The sequence below is a fragment of the Zosterops lateralis genome (assembly GCF_965231275.1).
Source record: "Zosterops lateralis genome assembly, chromosome: 20".
Taxonomy (NCBI): Eukaryota; Metazoa; Chordata; class Aves; order Passeriformes; family Zosteropidae; genus Zosterops; species Zosterops lateralis.
In genome coordinates, this window is record NC_139780.1 from 6,064,667 (window position 1) to 6,083,418 (window position 18,752).

Here is an 18,752-nt window from a genome sequence, read left to right on the forward strand (position 1 = left end):
GCCCGAGACTACAACTCCCGGCGGGCCCTGCGGGCGGCGCAGCGGTGACGCAACGGCCGACGCGGCGTATGAGTGGTTGGCGGGCTGAGGCGGACGCGCGGGACCCTGCGCCGGGGTAGCGGGATGTGCGCGGGGAGCTCCCGGCCCCTCTCCCGCGCGGGACGGAGCCGCGGGAGCGACGCTGGAGGGGTGAGGCCTCCGTCTGGCCGCCCGCATGGAGCTGAGCAGCGCGGAAGGGGCGCCCACCCGGTTCCTCGGCCTCACTCAGCGGTACCGGAGGCGGGAGCTAAGCTCGGGTGGGGAGGGGCGTGGCGCGCCGCCGACCGGCGATGGCGGAGAGGGAGGTGGTGCTTTGCTTCCGCGGGCCGGGGGCTGGAGGGGCCGCCCGGGAGAGCGGCACTGGATGCCCCCGCGGTGTGGAGCGCCGGGCCCTCGGGCTAGAGGAGCAGCGGGAGCCCCCGAGCCGCAGCCGTCTCTCTCGGGCTGCCGCAGGTGGTGTGGGCGGAGTCGGACGAGCGTCTTCAGAGTCGGTTTCGCAGCTTAATCAGCTTTGCGCTCGTGCAGGCAGATAGCTCTGGGTGATATCACTGGAATCACACGATTGGTGACTGCGTTAGTGCTTGTGACTCTTTCTTAAATGAAAACAGATTTACCGATACTGACAAGTAAACGTATAGATGATAAGGAGAATGGCAAGCCCAGGGGCGTGCAGGCTGTACCTTTCTGATCACACCTGCGGGCTGTGCCTTCCTGATCACACCTGCGGGCTGTGCCTTCCTGATCACACCTGCGGGCTGTGCCGTTCTGATCACACCTGCGGGCTGTGCCTTTCTGACCACACCGGTGCAATCTGCAAACTCACCCCCTTCTGCCACTACCCTCCCGACCCCCAGCTAAAGTGTCGAACTTCTGAAAGACAAAACTTGTGATTCGACGCTAGGATCCTAAAAACGTCTACGTTTGGGTTACCAGATGCGTTTAATTGTGCTTCGTTGTTCAACTTTCAGGACTGTTTTGTAGGAGCTTCTGTTGGAACGGGAGGAAGCTAGTCCTCTCTCCTCTTTGTCATTCCTGTTCATTTATACAACTGCGCCTGTGTTCCCAGACAAAAGGGAAAGAGATGTGGAGTATCCTGTGTAGATGCTGTACAGGTGCATGTAAGCTGGTTAGGTATATTCATGTGGATAAAGGTGCATCTGTATTTAAACACTTTGCAATGTCAGTAAATTTTAAATTATTGAGTCCAGCTAATCTGAGGCACCGATGAGCTCACCTCTTCAGTGCTGGCAGTTCATCTTAATAGGATGAAAACTACTCTAAAATTGCCATAACTGGAGCAGCCGTTTTTCTTATATAGATCAGGACTGAGGAAGGATGTATTTCAATGAAGAAAGTTAATATGAACAGTTGATTTTAATCACAATTTATTTTTTAAATTAGAAGATGTCATATGTCAGAGAGTTGAGTACAAATCTTGGTGGTAACCGAGAATGGAGAGCCAAAGAGGTGTGCAGGCAAGAACTTGTTAGGGAGTGTACGTGCTTATGCAAATAGCGTGATAATGCAAATCTTACTTGTGCCTAAATTGAAGCTAAGATGCTATTTTTTATGAGATTGTCTCTGTGGTGTGGGATTCTGCTTTAATTACAAGATACAAAGTGGGTGACATGTGATATAAAGTAGTTAGGTTGAGAAGAAGTGGAGATTAGCTTTTGGGTGTAATTCTGATTTTTAAGAGGACTGCTAGAGGTTTGGAAGGTTAGGTATGTTTTAGGTAGTCTGAGTTGGGAAACGAATGAGAATATTGATAGTAAAGCAGTCTTGTTTTAATCATTAGCTCAGATATATTCCTGTTCTTTTAGTTATTGAGAGTGCTGTCAGAAAAATACTTTTGAAGAGTGTGGTTCATGGCAAGACAGTTTATGTCTTCAAATTATTGGAATGTAGTTTGTGAAGAGGTGGTGCGTAATACAATACAATGGTATGAGGTTGGTGATGCAGGAGGATTTTTAACTTTTTGAACTAGGATTACTTTTGTTTGCTATCTTTGTTAAGGTGGTGGAGGGAAAACCTCTGAAATGCTGTTGTTTCCTTATGCTCTTAAAGTACTGGTTTTGTTTCTCATTGTGTGTAGGCTGAAAAAAGACAGAAAAAATCAGTAGCAACCTACTAAGTGTGGTCTTACTGTGTTATATAGTGCAGTTGTCCTCTTTAAAGCATTAAGTTTACATTTCAAACATGGTTAGGAGCCACCACCGTCTTTGGAACTCTGATTGCATCGTGCCTAAGTATTTAATTTAACCATAGCTTTTGCTTCCAGTCAGGACACGGACATTTCCTTTGGGAGTAATGTGAAAGCCAGACTGCAATGGCTGCTAGATATTGTGCATGCTGTAAGAAGTGCTCCTTGCAGCAATGAGTTTATGTGCTGTAAACCTTGTTCAGCAGAAATGATGTTTTTTTAGCGGCAGGGTATAGCATCGCAGGAAATGTAAGGCTAGTTGACTTATGTACACTGATGAAGTGTTTCTATTCCAGCTCTGTCTCTGAAGATCTGGGTTGCAGACGCGGAGAGTTTAGCAGAAAGCATTACGGATCTGTGGAGCTTGTACGTACACATAGCCTGTCCTTTAGTTTATCAGCTTATAATGCAGAGCTCTAATCCTTTTCATTTCCAAGTAAAAGAATTGGATCTAGTTTGGAAAATACACTTTCTCAGCTTGACTTGAAAGTTATAAGCTAATATAAAACAGCTTCTGAATAGATATGCATCAGACCTGTGATAGGACATCTTTTAACTACCTTATTAATTCTTATTACATTGTAACAGGAAAGGAAGTGTTATATAAATACTGTGTTTACCTCCAGATGGAAATAGAGCCTTTTTTCCTCTTAGAATCTGAGGATGGCAAAATATTAGGGTAGTATTTAATGAAGTAGTTGCAATTATGTAAGTTATAAACTGTATTTATGCTCATATGTGTGTATGTAATTGTACATGTACATGACTCATAAAGGTGGGAGAGGGCTTAAAATTGAATGAACTAGTCATAATTAGGGTTTCGAAAATGGTTCCCTAGAATCTACCAGTTATTCTGCATTTTCTTGAAATTCAAAGGTTAAGTTCATTTTTCTCATATATAAATGTGTTCTCCACTGTGAAAATATGTCAGCAGTTAAAACAGTGTCATTATGATTACCAGGTCATAATGAAATTGCATAAGTTTAGTGTAGGATAGCTGAAGTGGGGAGGAGTCAAGAAAATGAGCTCCAGCTATGTTACTTTGGAAAGAAATCACAAGTTTTCTACTAGCTATAGTTGTAATTTTAAAGTTCTTGGCTAGTATATTTACGAATGTGTATGTAAATTGAGTGTAAATTGGTGGCCTAGTTTCTGGAAGTTACATTGTGGGAACGCCAGTTCTCTTTCTTTCCTTTCCATACATTCCACCTAAAAGATGTGATATTTTAATGCAAGTAAACTGTTTTCTGGTAAGAGGCTCTTGTTCCTAGTATTTAGAGTCTTTTGCTAGAAAATAAAAAGTTATTTATAATTACAAATTCACGTTAAATTCTCATGAATGATCTTCTTTCTTGGTTGTTTTTCTTAAAAATTTTGCTAGCATTTTATGAAAGCATGTTGTTTTTGGAGTACAGATGTTTAAAGGTTCTTGTTGCCCTTTCAAATTTCTAAATGTTTAATACTTAACTTTTCTTGCTTCATGTTTTCCACCATAGCATCTCATTCATGCCTCGTGAGAGTTCTTACCGGGTCATTCAAAATCTTTAGTCATATTGGTAATAGCTAGACTGATCCCTTCTCTGTGGGGAGTCACGATGCCTGGAAGAAAAAGAAATGGTAGTAAGCTTTGAATGCTGATCATATGGCTATTTTTGGAAATAGAACCTCTATGTTAAATTCTCCTATAGCTTATATCTAGTGATGCTGATGGAGCCATTCAAAGAGCTGGACGGTTCCGTGTGGAAAATGGCTCATCTGGTGAGGTAAGTGCTCAAAAATACTCACAGAAAGCTGAAAAAATGATTGAGCTTCAGTTATTTTTCACGTATGGAAGATGCATTTGCAGTCATTTACTAAGGAAGAGGACTTGGAAAATTCTGGCATTTTGTTTTGTTTTGGCAACATTTTTGCTCACTCAGTCGTGTTAGGAGAAAAATACCTCTGAATGACACTTCCCAGTCTCTAGTTCATCAGTCTATATATATGCCATCCTGTTAGTACTATGATGTTCAAGGTGACCTCTGTGCTTTAAAGTTTGGTGGTTAGTGTGATGAGGTTTAGCTTGATTTTTTTGACCCTTAGCTGTCTTTTGGCAGCTGTGCTTATCTTTAAGTAAAAGAGAAAGAAGTTGAATAGAGCCTCAGAGACTCATTCCCTTTATCTTTCTTGCTGCTAAACTTGCAGTGCATCCCTGTAACTACTCCACTGACACTTAGGTTTCCACTTACCTTCATGTTTTACCTTCCTTAGTGCAACTTTTTCATCTGTAAATACCATCTAACTATTGGAAGAAAGAAGACCTCATATTCTAGAAATATTTGTAATACCTTGGTGAAGTGCATATTGAACTAATAATCAGCAAACTGTTACTGATCATCTGCTTGCATCAGCACGGGCTGCAGAGTTGAAAGCAATCTAACTATTCTGTGTTGATTCTTTGGGGGGTCATGTTTTGTCCTCTGTCTTTTTAGCTCAGTTTCATGCAGTTCAAAAGCTGATTAGCTTGTATCACAGGAAGATTGGGTCGAGTGGGTGATGAATGGCCACATGGTGAATGGAGAATGAGTATGGAATATGGAGAATGGCTTTTTCTTTGCATGTTAATTCATAGTGGGAGAGGACTTGAGGGATGCTTGGGAATTTACCTTAATTTATGAGAAACAGCACTGAAGAGCTTCCAAAGCAAGCTTTGGTCAAGCAAGGAGACTTTGAGGATTAATTTGGGAAGAATTGAGAAAATTAGACCTGAAGGCATTAATTTATTTAAGTTTTAAAATTGTTTGTCTTCAAATTCCACATCAAAAGGCCTTCTTTTCATTGACGTTATAAGACATTACTTATTGGAGTGGTACACTAGAAAAAGACTACACTAAGACTATCCCCTTAGAGAGAAATTACACAAAAGGGTAAATGAGAGGGAGAATTTTTTTCAGCTACACACCAACTGACTTCAGAAAAATCCTTGCTTTTTAAAAAGCAGCGTACAGCTAAAAGTTCAGGTGAATCAGCCAGTCTTTATTTGCATTTGCCTATATTCTGTCCTTTTTTTTTTTCACTTGGCATTTAATCTAGCAGTCTCTCAATTGTATTTCAGAATACAGATTACGCTCCGGGTACATGGCACAGAACAGATGTTCATTTGGAAAACCCAGAGTATCATACAAGGTGGTACTTCAAGTACTTTTTAGGGAAAGGTAATTATTTTTTTCTGGATGGATTGGAATTTGGACTAATGAAAATGTACTGTAGTTTTGAATTGTTACTATTTCAACATGGAAAAAGATATGGTGTTAATTTGGTATTAAAACATTTTCTGTCCTGTACATGAAACAAGTCCTTTAACCTGAGAATGGGATATGTGTGAGAAGTGAAATGCCTGCTACCAAAAAGAGATATTTTGAAATCCTTCTTGGCTTTCAGAGCTGTACTTATCTCTTGCAGTGTTTTTTTTTACACAACTGTATATAAGTACATAGTTATTTATGTCAACAATTATACGCTTTTTATGTATCAATGCATATATTTACAGGCGTCACTCTGATTCTGCACGTGAGTGGATGTGTGTGTCTTCCTTATGATTGATAGAGCTGCTTGTTTTTCTCCCAACAGTTCATCAGAATTATGTAGGTACAGATGCAGAGAAAAACCCCTTCTTTCTGTCTGTTGTACTGTCTGACCAAAATAATCAGCGCATTCCTCAATACCATTCCATACTTTGGAGAAGTAAGAAAGTAAGAAACAATAAGAAACAAATACGTAACTGCTGTTCTGACTTGTTTGTTTATTTTTGCTATGTTTATCATATGCTTTTCCCTCTTTCTCCAGAATTCAAGTATTTATTACGTATTTTCATTTTATATAATAAGAACATATAATTCTACCATAATAGATAAAGCTAAAATAAATTTGCAGATAACATTACACTAAACTTTTGGACAGAAATCTGTAATGTGAGATATTTTCTAATTGTTTGAACAACTGCTTTTTAAAGAAATGATGCCTAAATTGTTCTTGATTACGTCCTATGATCAGTTTAGGCAATGACTTTATACTGCTTTTAGGATTTTCTTGTTCAATGGTAAGAAAATAGGGAAGTCTGATACTGGTTTCACTTTTTTTCCACTTAATGTTCCATGGGAGTCTTTTATCCAAGCAATTGATTTAAAACTCTGCTGTAGGCATGCATGGTTCGCTTTTTTTTTCTTTGCAACATCCATGACTTTTTTTTCCCCCCTCTAAATCAGCAGTAAATATAGCTAAGCAAAATTACCTTGTTTTTCTTCCTTTTTTAAAATTTTATTATTATTCCTATTTGAATATGCAGAGAAAGTTGGTATGTCCTGTAATATATCCTAGCTTTTCTTGTTTACAGGGTACTCAGAAAATATGTCTCCCTTACAGTCCCACAAAAACATTATCAGTGAAATCAATATTAAGGTATGTATTTGCAAATAAGTTATCTGTTTAGATATTTTCCTGTATACCTAGGAACCTATTAAAAGTGTTTTTAAATAAACAAGTAATGTGTACCAGGTAGTTGAGTGATTTGCAGGTTTTTAAAACCTGTGATCTGTATAGAGTAGGAACAAATGTCTCTTGTTTGATTGAAGCCGGGCCATCGGTTAATACTGCCAGTGCCTATGTGAAAGGAGAATTCTGGAAGCAGACCATGTGTTTTGGTGTGAAGTCACTACTTACGGATCTGGATGTTCCTGCTACTGCACAAGATTTATGAAAAGTCCCAGACTTCTGAATTTGCCTGAGAGGCTATCAGGCCTTTGAGCCTTGCTTCTTAAATATCATTTCCTGGGTTGGGGCTCTGTTTTGGAGCATCAAGATGGTGAGTTGAAAACACTTGAGATACCTTTCATCAAGTTGAGCTAAGTGCCCTCTTTGAACTCCTACCATTTTGGCTTGAATAGTGTTTCTAATTGTCTGTACTGCATTTTTGGGCTGTCTAAGTACCTAATTTTCCGTGTCTGCCTGCCAGTCACTGAAGTGACTCTTCCTAATATCCCTTTCCAACTCGGCCTCTCTCTCTGCTCCACCTACAAGTGTGTATTTTGTCAGGCGTCCCAGGGTGGAGAAACTGTCATCTGTTAGCTTAGAGTTGTAACTCTGTGGCTAAAACACTGTGACGTGTTCCGTCCTGCGATGCTCCAGTATTCTACAGAGGAAGATGGTAGGCTTTTTTCAGACCTTGTTTCTCCCAGGGTCTGTGCCCCATGCAATCAGTTGCATAAATGCCATCTCCTTTTCCCTGCTTCATCTTGGACTGAAAACTCTTCCCTGACTATTTTTTTTTTTTTGCTTTTACGGTCCTCGAGCCATCCCTCAGGTCAGATTGGTAGTCCTTTGACATTTCAACCTGTTCACACATGGTGTGAATCTACGTACAGACTGTCTCAAAGAATTTTGGTTGCATTAATAAATGTCCTTTTTCTAAATTCTTTGGAATGCTTTAGTACCTTTCAAAAGGAACTAAAGAAAATCATCTCTGCACTGTCATCTAACAAAAGCAGCAGTGGAAAGATTTCACCTCTGTGTTAGTTTGCAGTGTCCCAGGCAGATTCCATTTTGCACTCCATGACATGCTGCACAGTTCTATAATGCTTGGGGGTGGGGGGGTGGAAGGGACATAAAAACAATAGTAAATGCAGAAGTATGAGTTAAGAAAAAAATGCTATGAATTAGATATTTCTGTTTATTCAGGCAGTTGATCTTGTTTTTTATGTGAATATCTTTTCTTCCTGTGAATCACTGATGTGTGAATTTGATGCTGAACTTCTCATTTTTCATTTGACTTGCCTTGAATTATTTAAGAAGAGAGAGAACTCAAATAATAGGATTGGTTATTGAGCCCTCCTAAAATGCTTATGGCGATTATGTTTAAAGCCAAAGTGAAGGGTGACGTAGTAGAGCTCTCTGCTTTATAAGTTAATACATTTAAACCTGATCTCCACACAGGGGTTTACTAATTTCTGTTTTTAAAATACAAAAGAAGTTTAGGAAGCGTTGGAAGTTAGTATTTTGGGAAAAGAAATGACATTTCTTTCCGTGGAAAGAAACATTCCATTTAACAGATGCTCTTTGAACAATCCATTTTGTAACTGGTTGTAACTGCGATCGGTTGGCAGTTCAGCATTGAAATGTGTACTTGCCCTATAAAGCACTATTTCATTTGCATTTCAGTGCTATGAGTCTTGATAAATTTGAGAAGAGCCCAAGAGAAATTTTTCATCCTGAGATACAAAAGGTAGGAAGTGACTTTTTTTGTTTGGTTCTTTTTCTTTATTATTTTCTGGAAATATAAGTAATTAAGTATAAATATTACTAGTTTATTTCTTCCAGTAGTAGCTAATAATGATGATTATATGTAATACTACTTAAACTGTCTTTATCCATTGAACTGACCATCTCAAAACTTATAAACACATCTTTGTAGAATCTTTAATATGAGTGTGCTAAAGATACTGTTTTTGTTTACAGGATTTATTGGTTCTTGAAGAGCAAGAGGTAAGTATAAACTTAACCATCTAGCTCCCACACCTGTCCAGTGCATACAGCTTTATATTTTGACCTGCTTATGGTGACTTAGAAATCAATTGTTGATTACAGTAAAAAAAAAAATTAATGTTTTTAGAACATGATGTCAAAAATAACTTTAAGCACCAACTTAATACCTCATAATAATAGATCACCAACTTAGATTAATAATTTTATGCTATACTATAAAAGTGTAAAGGTAAATCATTATGTATTAGGAGATGGTATAAAGTGTATGTTCTGATGTGTGGGATGTATACAAAGATACATATATAAAAGTCCTTAGAGGAGGCAAATTTTTAGGTCTTCTATTTGATTGTGTGTTTATCATATAATATTTGGTAATATTTCTCAGGGATCTGTGAATTTTAAATTTGGAGTCCTTTATGCTAAGGATGGTCAGCTTACAGATGATGAAATGTTCAGTAACGGTGAGTTTTTCATCTTCTCCTTAATTGTGTTTTTAATCTGAATAAAAAAAAAGAAGGAAGGTAGTGCCTACAGCTGGAAGCAAGGTGGGAGGTAATGATTATATGAGCAGTCATTTTGCTGGGTTTCATGTGTTGGGTGAAAAATTGTAGGATACGGCCTTGTAATTGCTGTAGGAAGGCTACTGTTACAGGTTGAAAGACAGTGAAATATCTCTTCTAGAAACAGACTGTCTGACATAATGTTTAGAACAAATAAGCAGTTGAAGGAGGCGACTCATTAACTCACTGCCTGTAGTTCTTTCACTCTTACAGCACAATTGCATTCTCCCATGCACTTGAACAGCATTGGTGTTAGCAAAAGAGGTTATTGTTTAATGCCACGTGATGATGCCTATTCTACAAGGCTGGAATGGTGCTTCCAGAAAGGCAGTAGGCTTGGAAGACATGGAAGGAAACTAATTCAGCTGAAACTTGTGTCCTGGCAGCAGGACCCATTTCCTTATTTTGGTTATTTTTAAGACATGTTCTACTACCATGTGTGTACTTTTTTTGGTAACATTTCTCCCTCCCACATGTAGAAACTGGAAGTGAAAGCTTTCAACGATTTTTGCATCTCCTGGGTGACACAATTACTTTGAAGGGCTGGTCAGGCTACAGAGGAGGACTGGACACTAAAAGTAAGAACTCACCTGAAGCAATAAAGGGGGGAGGATGTGGAGCAGCATTCTGAATGTTTCTTCTTATTGCATACTGTGCATATTGTATCTATTGTAGTTATGAAACAATCCCAAAATGGACTTCCTCGTATATGTACTAAATGCTCTGCTTCACCAGGAAAGAGTCAGGTCAACTTAAGTCACTGGTATGGAATGCAGTTATGACATGTGTTGTCAAGGTGAATAGTTTCATTTTAGGTTGTAATGAGTGAACAATAACCTGACATGGTACTTGCTCCATGATAGTAGAACATTGTGGCTTGAAGACCTTTGATTTCAGGAGGGTAGGTGAAAGATGTCGTAGGTTTTAAGTGTGAATATGCGGATTACTTGCAAACTTGGGTTTGGACTCACATGAAACATGCAATGTGGACATTTCCTAAAATGGATCAGAGTGAAAAGGATAACTGAAGAAGATTTGGTAGAAGGACTTGAAATATCTTTTGATCTTCAGTAAACATAGAGGACATGCTCCTCCTTAAAATATTGTCTTCCCTTGCAGATGATACAACAGGAACCTGTTCCATCTATACAGTTTTTCAAGGGCATGAAATTATGTTCCATGTTTCAACCATGCTGCCATATTCTAGAGAGAACAAGCAGCAGGTACAAAGTTCTCTCTCTTTTTTATTTCCCTATTTATTTGTTAAATCACAAAACTTCATAAGAAATAAAGGATTTCTTGTCTGTTAATATTTTAGAAATGTAAGCCTTGAGACTTTTGTGCTTTTCTCCTCAATATTCTACCTAATGCTGAAAATGTCATTATGTTTATTAGAAATAGTGCATCCTATCATCTCCATTAAGGTACAAAAGATACTTGTGAAGAAGATCTAAATTGCTTCAATAACAAGTGATTGAGAAAGTGTGATGTTCAGATGACTTGAAGAGCTTCACTGCTGTAATTATTACCTCAAAGATTTTAGGAAAACTGGAAGTTAGCCTTGTGTGTGAATTGTAGGAATATTCACATCTATAACACATATCTCCTGCTTGAGTAGCAATTAGTGTAGCTTGAAAGAAATTCCTCTTGTGAGCATGTTAATGTTGGTAACTGTAAAGAAGTGCCATCACACTCTCATGGATTAACTAGGCGGGTTCTTGTTCAAATGTGCTGTCATTCATTGCTCAAGCCATTTTTTGAATTTATGATGAAGAAAAAACACTTTATAGGTGTATGCGTTTACTATACATCATACATCCATAATGATTTACCTAAATTACTTACAAATTACGTGATTTATTATTTATTATTCATTCTTACAATAATAGAGTTAGACGATATAATTAAAATGTACTTTTTCTGGTTTTTATGTCAGTTTTCTCATGCTTTTTGCTTGGACTGATAACAAAATCACGGAAGAAAATGAAAGCCAATCAGGGTTTTTCTTTTTAAAGAATAACTCAGCACCAGAGTTTTTTGTCCTTTTATTTCATGCGGTAGACTTGCTTTTTTGGAATGCTTGAGGTTCCATACCTGATTCATGAATAATAATTATGGAAACTATGAGTGCTCTTTTGAATATATGCTATATCTGTTCTCCTAGAACCTGAATTGTTGTGTGCACCATGTCGTTGCTAGGCTTACGTGCTTATAGTTAGGTAATGATTTTATATTGCTTCAGTCATGCTGACTGTAATTTTTCTGCTTGTGGTTTAGGAATATTGTTTTACTATTCTGTCACAGAATTGCTAAGATACTTGCTTATGTCTTGTAAGTCACTCTGTCTATCTCTTTTTTTCTGCCTTTTCTTTCTTTTTTCCTTTTTTGTTTTCCCTTTTTTTTTTTCCAGGTAGAAAGGAAGCGACATATTGGAAATGACATTGTCACTATCATATTTCAGGAAGGTGAAGAGTCTTCTTCAGCATTCAAGCCATCCATGATTCGTTCTCATTTCACACGTATCTTTTTACTGACATTTTCAAATGATTTTTTTTAATTTAAGATCAATATTACTTTTAATTCTGCCCCAAGTCCTCCCTGCATGCTGTTTATGGAAGTGAAAATAATTTTACAAGGACAGTTGCATTCTTGCATGCTTCACCTTCAGCTGCCTGACTAGGAGTTTCCAAGTCTGCAACATAAAATAGTTTTTGTTAAATCCCTTAGAAGATAAGCTAAAAGCAAGTATGTGAGTTTTAAATTATGTTTTTATTGAAAGCATTTATTTGTATCATTTCACGAATTTAATTTTATACCTTTTCAAAAAATATAAATTCACAAATCTATTTCTCTTAGTTATGTAAATTATTTTTGGCATTAAATTTTGGCATTTTACTCAATGTTGCCTTTCAGTGTTTAGATGCTGTTTATTTTAAGTATTTATGTATTTTCGATCAGTATTTGTCAAATTTTTCTGACCATTAACCATATATTCTTCAGTTTTTTAACAACCTGTGTTTTTCAGGCTTCTGGTTGAAAACATTTTGAAGACTCTATGATTCCAAAAACCAGTGGCCAATCCCTTGGAATTATCATGGGGTCACAACAGTAGTAATCTGTAGACATCAACCTGGCATCTGTTAGACTAGATGAAATGGAATGAGGAAAAATGGATGAAAAAAAGAAAACTAATTCTATCTATACTCCATTGCTGAGTTTTAAAAAATTATCACAAAGCTTAAAAATTCTACACCTAGTTTTCAGGCAGACTAAATGTTCTTAGAATCCATTTGCTAGGGGTGAATGAAAAATGAATAAAGATTAAAAAAATCATAAAAATCTTTACATATCAGAGGAACCTAAATACTAAGAAGAGTTGTTTGCCACGTCAGTGTAACTCTTCAATAGAGCATCAGCCTTAGTATAACTTGCACTTTTAATCATTCTCTCAATTTTCTTATGATTCTGTTAGCTAAATTATTTCGTTGGAATCTTTTCTTCAGTGGAAGCTTAGGTATAAACAAAGTTCAGTATCAGTACTGCTTTATCAACTAAATATATGAAATACAAATAAACTTTTATAGTATGTCTTCTGCTGTGTCTGTCGTAGTAGCTTGATTTTTAAAACTGTTGATCAAATGATAAAATTTTTGTATAGGGCCTTCTTTATAAACAGTAAAATCTATATAGTCTAAAATTGCTTATATATTTACATTGTCTTGAATAATATATTTTACCCTTATTAAATCTGCAAGGTACTGCAGGAAAAAGAAAAGTTTATTAAAATACATGTGAGCTTTATAAGAACTGCATTAACTTCCTTAACTGCATGTCAGATATTTTTGCTTTAGTGAGATATAATAAGCAAAATGATAGTTACAGGTAGGTGCTGATTGTAACAAATAATGTCACAATAAATTACTGATGGTTTAGAGAAAATGGGAATACATTTTGGCAATGGGAACATTTTCTGGCATAGAGACAGGTCCAACTGTATGCCTGGAAGCCAAATGAACTTTAGCTTTTCCTTGTTTCAAATGCAATGCCGGTGCAAGGTCTGACACTGAATTTCTGCTTAGAATGCCTTTATATTTTACGCCACTCAATAAGTCTGTTTTTTAGTCAGTTTTGTTACGGCTTTCCCTGTCATAATTCATTCTGATCTAGTCAAAGAGCATTTCACATCTTTTGTAGTTAAAAATGATTGCTTTTTTTACCTGAATGTAATAATAGATGTGGGGCATCTATGAAACTGCATCTCAAATATGTGAAAGAAATACTAGGATGATCGATATTCATGCAAATGTAGTACTGTGTTTCATACTGTATGCAATTTCTAAGTTTTCAGGAAAAAAGACTGTATGAAAGTATTGTTATCTATTAGACTCAATATCAGTCAGTCACTGCTGGTTTTTCGAGAAAACAAATTCTGACTAATTTCTAAAATGGCAAGGTTGAATCTCTTATTTTGCCACTTAACTTGCTGTGACCTGTGTCATCTGCACATGCCACTTGGAAGACTTTCTTAAGCAAACTACACTGGAAATAGCCAAGAATGATTACTTATCTTAAAGAAACTATGCCGTGATGAACAAATAGGCATGGGTTTTGTATCTGCCATTCATTATTGCTATGCTGGAATCCTTATAGTCAAAAGAGCTCAGCAGGTCCAGCTGTCATGGCAGTTATTCTGACTCCATCTTCCTAAGTGAAAATGAATTTGCTGTACCCAAACTACAGATTCATATGTCATGTTGTTGAAAGAATCAAATATTTCATGCATGTCGTGAATGCATAGGTGAAGTGGAAATCTGTAAAGAAAACATATTTTATAGGTGAAGACCTGTTCTTTTCGCAGCTTTTTTGAACGTGACTATATCTTGCTAGTGCCACTAGTACTATTGCTGCATGAACTGCAAAGTTCTGTTCTGATTCTGTGTCCCAGTGTTAGTTTGTGTAAAAGAAGCATAATTTTGCTCTGTTGAGTAATTCCAATTGATTCTTTTTTTGTTAGACCCTTTGAAATTCTAATGTTAAGACATACCCATATAACAGTTGCCTTTTTTTTTCTTTGGTTCAGAGTAGTGTCTATAAAAAAGATAGGATTTGAATGTAACTTTCAATGTAGGTAAAAATTTGTACTTTCAATAGGCTGAAAATATTTTCAGAAGAAAGTGTTCCTCTCTTTGGGCCCCCCCTTCCATCCCCACCTGTGTTTACAAATCACCAGGAATTCAGGGATTTTGTGTTGGTGAAATGTAAGTCAGTTTTTCTTTTGCTAGAAACACTTTTAATAATTATGCTAACAAATTAAAATCCATGATGTTTAAAATGTATACACATTTTCTTATGTATTCTGCTGATATGTATCAAATTATTTTTTTCAAATCTGTAGCATAGATGGGATGTCAGTTCCATCAAACTGTTACAGTCAGATTAAGAAAAAAATTTCTCAGGCTACTAGACGGAGGTTGGCTTTCGCATTTGCAGAATGTGCAGCCATATTTAGCTTTGCATTTTTGTAAAGGGCTTGGGAGATCTGAAAGAACTTATGATGCCGTTCATTTTTTAGTAAGAGAAGGTGTTAATTTAGTGGCTCTGAAAACAGCAGCTTTTCTGAATATATTCTTAAAGGTGCTGAAGGACACCTATGCAGCACTTTTTAATTCTGTAATCATTCAGTTCCAGCTTTCATTGACCCGTATTTGCCCTTCTAAATCCGCAAGAAAGAAATCTTTGAGAATTGATCATGTTGATTACAATTAGACCTGACAGGAATTTGGTAGCTCTTTTTGCCTATTTAAGTTGTTTAGTGCTTAAATTCACCTGCTGTTTGTCTTTAGGTTTTTTACTAGTTAGGTGTTTATTCTGATGCCTTGTGGAATTATTCTATTACTAATTTTTCTCCTTTAACTTAAGGGAGAGTTACTCAAAAAAAGACAAAAAGGAGACAATTCTAAATTATTAAGGGCAGAGCAGGTATTTTGGTACAGAGGCAAACTAGACTCAGTGGAGATTGTTGAAGTCCATGTACGTAATATGTTTTTTTTTTCCTTAATCTTTTAGTAATAAATGGTGAAAAGGCCACCTTGGAAACACCAACATTTTCTCAGAAACGTCAGCGCACTCTAGACATGCTGATTCGCTCTTTATACCAAGATATGATGCCTGACCTACACAAGGGAAATGTAAGCCAGAAGTTTCTGCATCCCTCATGTATGCTGTCCTATTCTAACTAGTAGCTTGAATGTTCTGTTACCTTGAAGGACTGTAATTCTAATGAGCACTGAATTGGATATGACTAAGCTAAATACTGATGATCGTATAACTTACTTTACAGTTCTATGAAAGCTGGCAGACAGTCCTTTCTGGACAGGACTCTTCGCCAGGTGTGAGGAGAAGAATAACAGTGTGATACTTTGTGTAAGCTTGCCTGTGGCAAACGAATAGGGAATTTAGATACTGCAGATACAGGCATTTGTCTCATCACCATAAAATCTGCATTTGTTCCATTGTGTGTCAATTTGGATGATTCTTACCCCTGGGTAGGTATGAGGTAACTTTATTTTAGGTGATGAAGACTCTTAACTAACTAAAAATAAGTTCAGTACTTCTAAAACTAACAAGGTGCTATTTTTTCCACCAATGTTTATTTCTTCTATCTGTCTAGATCTGCTTAAACTTTTCTCTTTCATATATTCATCTCACATATTCATGTGGTTTGATTGTACAGAACATGACAGTGGTAAACTATGGCAAGCTGTAAGTAAAGCACTCAAGGATTGAAAGAGTTGTAGTTTCTCTTCTCTGAGAAGGTATGCAGTTAGAAAGAAACATTTTCTGTTTTAGAACATGCTTAATAGAAGATCCTTCAGTGATGTGTTACCAGAGTCCCCAAAATCAACACGGAAAAGAGAGGAAGCTCGACAAGCAGAGTTTGTTCGACTTGGTCAGGTAGGATCAGTTTAAAAGGTATGCAGCCATGCTTGCAAAGACTGTGTCACTCCTTTTGTTAGACTTTGATGAGCTTGCAGTTATGTTGAGATTTAATGCAGTTTTCTGTGATCAAAAATAGTTTTGTAGTACTTCATTATTTTAAGTTACTTTAAAATAAATTATGAATAGAAATATTTATCTCTTAACACTTGAGGTATACGTGTACAAATATTTATGTTGTTCATAAGTTAAATGAAGGTTGTAAAAATCGTACCTTAGGATCAAATCTGAAAGGTCTTTCTCTGTTTCATGCAACAGATGCTTTCTCCAAGCAGAAGAGTGCTGTGTCTTTTTCTGTGCTTTGGAAAAACATAATCTTTCATGGATTTCCTCCATATGTTTTTTTAAGATTGAATTTCTTAGAAAATTCTTAGACTTCTTTAGTCAGGAAGGAATTTTGACAGTCTTTCTGTAAAATCAGTTTGCCATACATCTTTGAACAGACTGAATACTGACTACAGTCTTCTATGTACTTATTAACTTTTCGATTCTGTGAGAAGTGCAACCTCCCGATGATTTAGATTACTCTGCTTTGATCTGACAGTTCATGGCAGCAAAAAAAAAAAGCCAACAGTGCCTGTACTCATCAGTTCCCCTGTCCTTTCTCACTGGTTTCTTCTTCATCCAGATTGATCTCATGGATCTGCAGCTTATCTTAAGAATACTTCCTTTCTGAGCTGATTTAACTCAGCAGGAATTAACAAACTCACCTTGCTTCTAGTTACTTCTAACGGAAGTATTTGTGGTCCAGTGACCATCTCTCCTTGGGATGCCTGGCAATATATATAGACTGACATATGTATATATAGTTTGCCTTAGTGTTTGTTAGGAAGTTTTGTAAATAAAAGGTCAGTTTGTATAACTGACAAGAGGATCCTCTATCTGCCTAGATTATAAAGTAAACTGTAAATGGTTAGGATCTGTAGTTTGAGGTGGAGGTTCTTTCTGTTACTGTGATTGGCTCTTCTTTTCTGAGTTGCCATTTAGAAAGCAAGCAACTAAAAACCCTAAAAAGGAAACAGCCAACATATATTTTGGCTGAGAAGATACCTAGTAACCATCTGGGGGTTTATGCGGATGTTGTTGAGGATACAGAATTCCGCTTCTTTTTTCATTACTTAAAATGGCATAGGGATTCCAAACTGAGATTACTTTCTAGTCCTAAAGTGTCCTTTTTATATAGTCATTAGTTTGGGTATTACTGACAAAAACTCAGTTTAAATAAAACATCTGTTTGTATTAGGCATTGAAACTGAAAACCACTGTGAAAGGGGATACCACAGCTAACTCGGCAACCACAAGCTTTTGCAAAAAGGAGGTGAGTGAAACTCTCAGAGGAGTTATGAAACATTAAACATTATCTAGTATGGTATCTATTTATTTACTTCTGTAATTAGATACTACAGCAGAAAAGATGAAAGGTACAGTGTTAAAGTGATTCTGCAGTCACTATTAGATTAATAAAGGATGAGCCTGATGTAGAAGCACTTCTCAAGTTAAAGTGAGTGTGGGCATTTTTATACCTGAGAAAATTCAATGAAAGTGACATCTTCCCTATGCAATCATCTTTTATTTTAATTTCAGCATGTTTAAAACAAGATTCAGTTGTGTTTTTATTTCCTGTAATACTGGATTTTGTTTTAAGTCATTGGGGAGTGAAATATGCCAGCTGCACTCTTCTGCATGTGTTTTATATACAGAAGCTTCAGAATTACTTCTAGAATTTCAGAGATTCCAACTAATATATAAATTGGGAGAGGAGGGGCAGGCTCTGGGAGGTAAGTACAGAGCACACAGGATGGAGGAACAATTTGGCAGAAAGATGGTTTTAGCTCTACCATGTGCTAGAACTAAACATCACAAACTGAATCATAAAATATAAGCAAACTGTGTATGCATAGTGGTACATGTCTTTTAAGTATATAGGTTTGGGTTTTTTAAATGAAAAAAAATTATTGCGTGAGCACTGAGTTTCAGCTGCATGTGTTTTAATTCTAACATTTCAGAAATGTGTCTTACACTTACTAGTCTCCAAACCTGAACTGATGCAAAAAGTCCTCTACAAGACAATTCAATTTTGATATTTCAAATTTCCAACAATATACTCTTTGGAATGTATCCTGCCAAAAACATTTACATGTTATTGCCATTGTCCATCACATTCTGTGTCTGTATGATCTGTATTTTTTAGTGTACTTAATATGTATCCCTTATGTTACTTCATAGCCCTGGGAATCTCAGTCTTTCTGCAGTAATTTTCCTCATGAGGTTGTCTGTGCAGATTCTTGGGGCCAGTCCTTGCTGGTTTCTACAGATGCTGGCATCTTGTTAATAGATGGTTAGTAAATGATCTAGTGTTTTTGTGTCAATTTTTATGTATCTGACCATTTTTCTTGAAATTGTACATTCATAAACTCTGTTCAGGTGTTAGGAGATCT

General features: G+C 36.8%; 1 protein-coding gene across 5 annotated transcripts in view; it reads left to right on the top strand.

The window, feature by feature from the left end:
• Positions 1-124: 124 nt before the first annotated feature.
• GARNL3 (GTPase activating Rap/RanGAP domain like 3) overlaps positions 125-18,752 on the top strand; it is a 28,161-nt gene continuing 9,533 nt past the window's right edge. Inside the window, exons 1-18 of one of the 5 annotated variants that reach the window (XR_014591443.1) lie at positions 125-270; positions 2,539-2,608; positions 3,931-4,005; positions 5,337-5,436; positions 5,852-5,973; positions 6,615-6,679; positions 8,435-8,498; positions 8,732-8,758; positions 9,144-9,219; positions 9,798-9,896; positions 10,438-10,541; positions 11,729-11,837; positions 13,155-13,200; positions 14,470-14,576; positions 15,385-15,506; positions 16,168-16,272; positions 17,558-17,632; positions 18,541-18,652. Coding sequence is in view for 4 of the 5 variants with exons in the window: in XM_083875608.1 (XP_083731734.1) it covers positions 215-270; positions 2,539-2,608; positions 3,931-4,005; positions 5,337-5,436; positions 5,852-5,973; positions 6,615-6,679; positions 8,435-8,498; positions 8,732-8,758; positions 9,144-9,219; positions 9,798-9,896; positions 10,438-10,541; positions 11,729-11,837; positions 13,155-13,200; positions 14,470-14,576; positions 15,385-15,506; positions 16,168-16,272; positions 17,558-17,632; positions 18,541-18,652 (1,534 nt within the window). In the remaining variant the exon portion in view is untranslated. Of the gene's footprint in view, positions 271-318; positions 345-2,538; positions 2,609-3,930; positions 4,006-5,336; positions 5,437-5,851; positions 5,974-6,614; positions 6,680-6,852; positions 7,083-8,434; positions 8,499-8,731; positions 8,759-9,143; positions 9,220-9,797; positions 9,897-10,437; positions 10,542-11,728; positions 11,838-13,154; positions 13,201-14,469; positions 14,577-15,384; positions 15,507-16,167; positions 16,273-17,557; positions 17,633-18,540; positions 18,653-18,752 lie in introns of those variants that run through there. The other 4 variants (XM_083875608.1, XM_083875609.1, XM_083875611.1 and 1 more) reach the window with 4 other exon arrangements.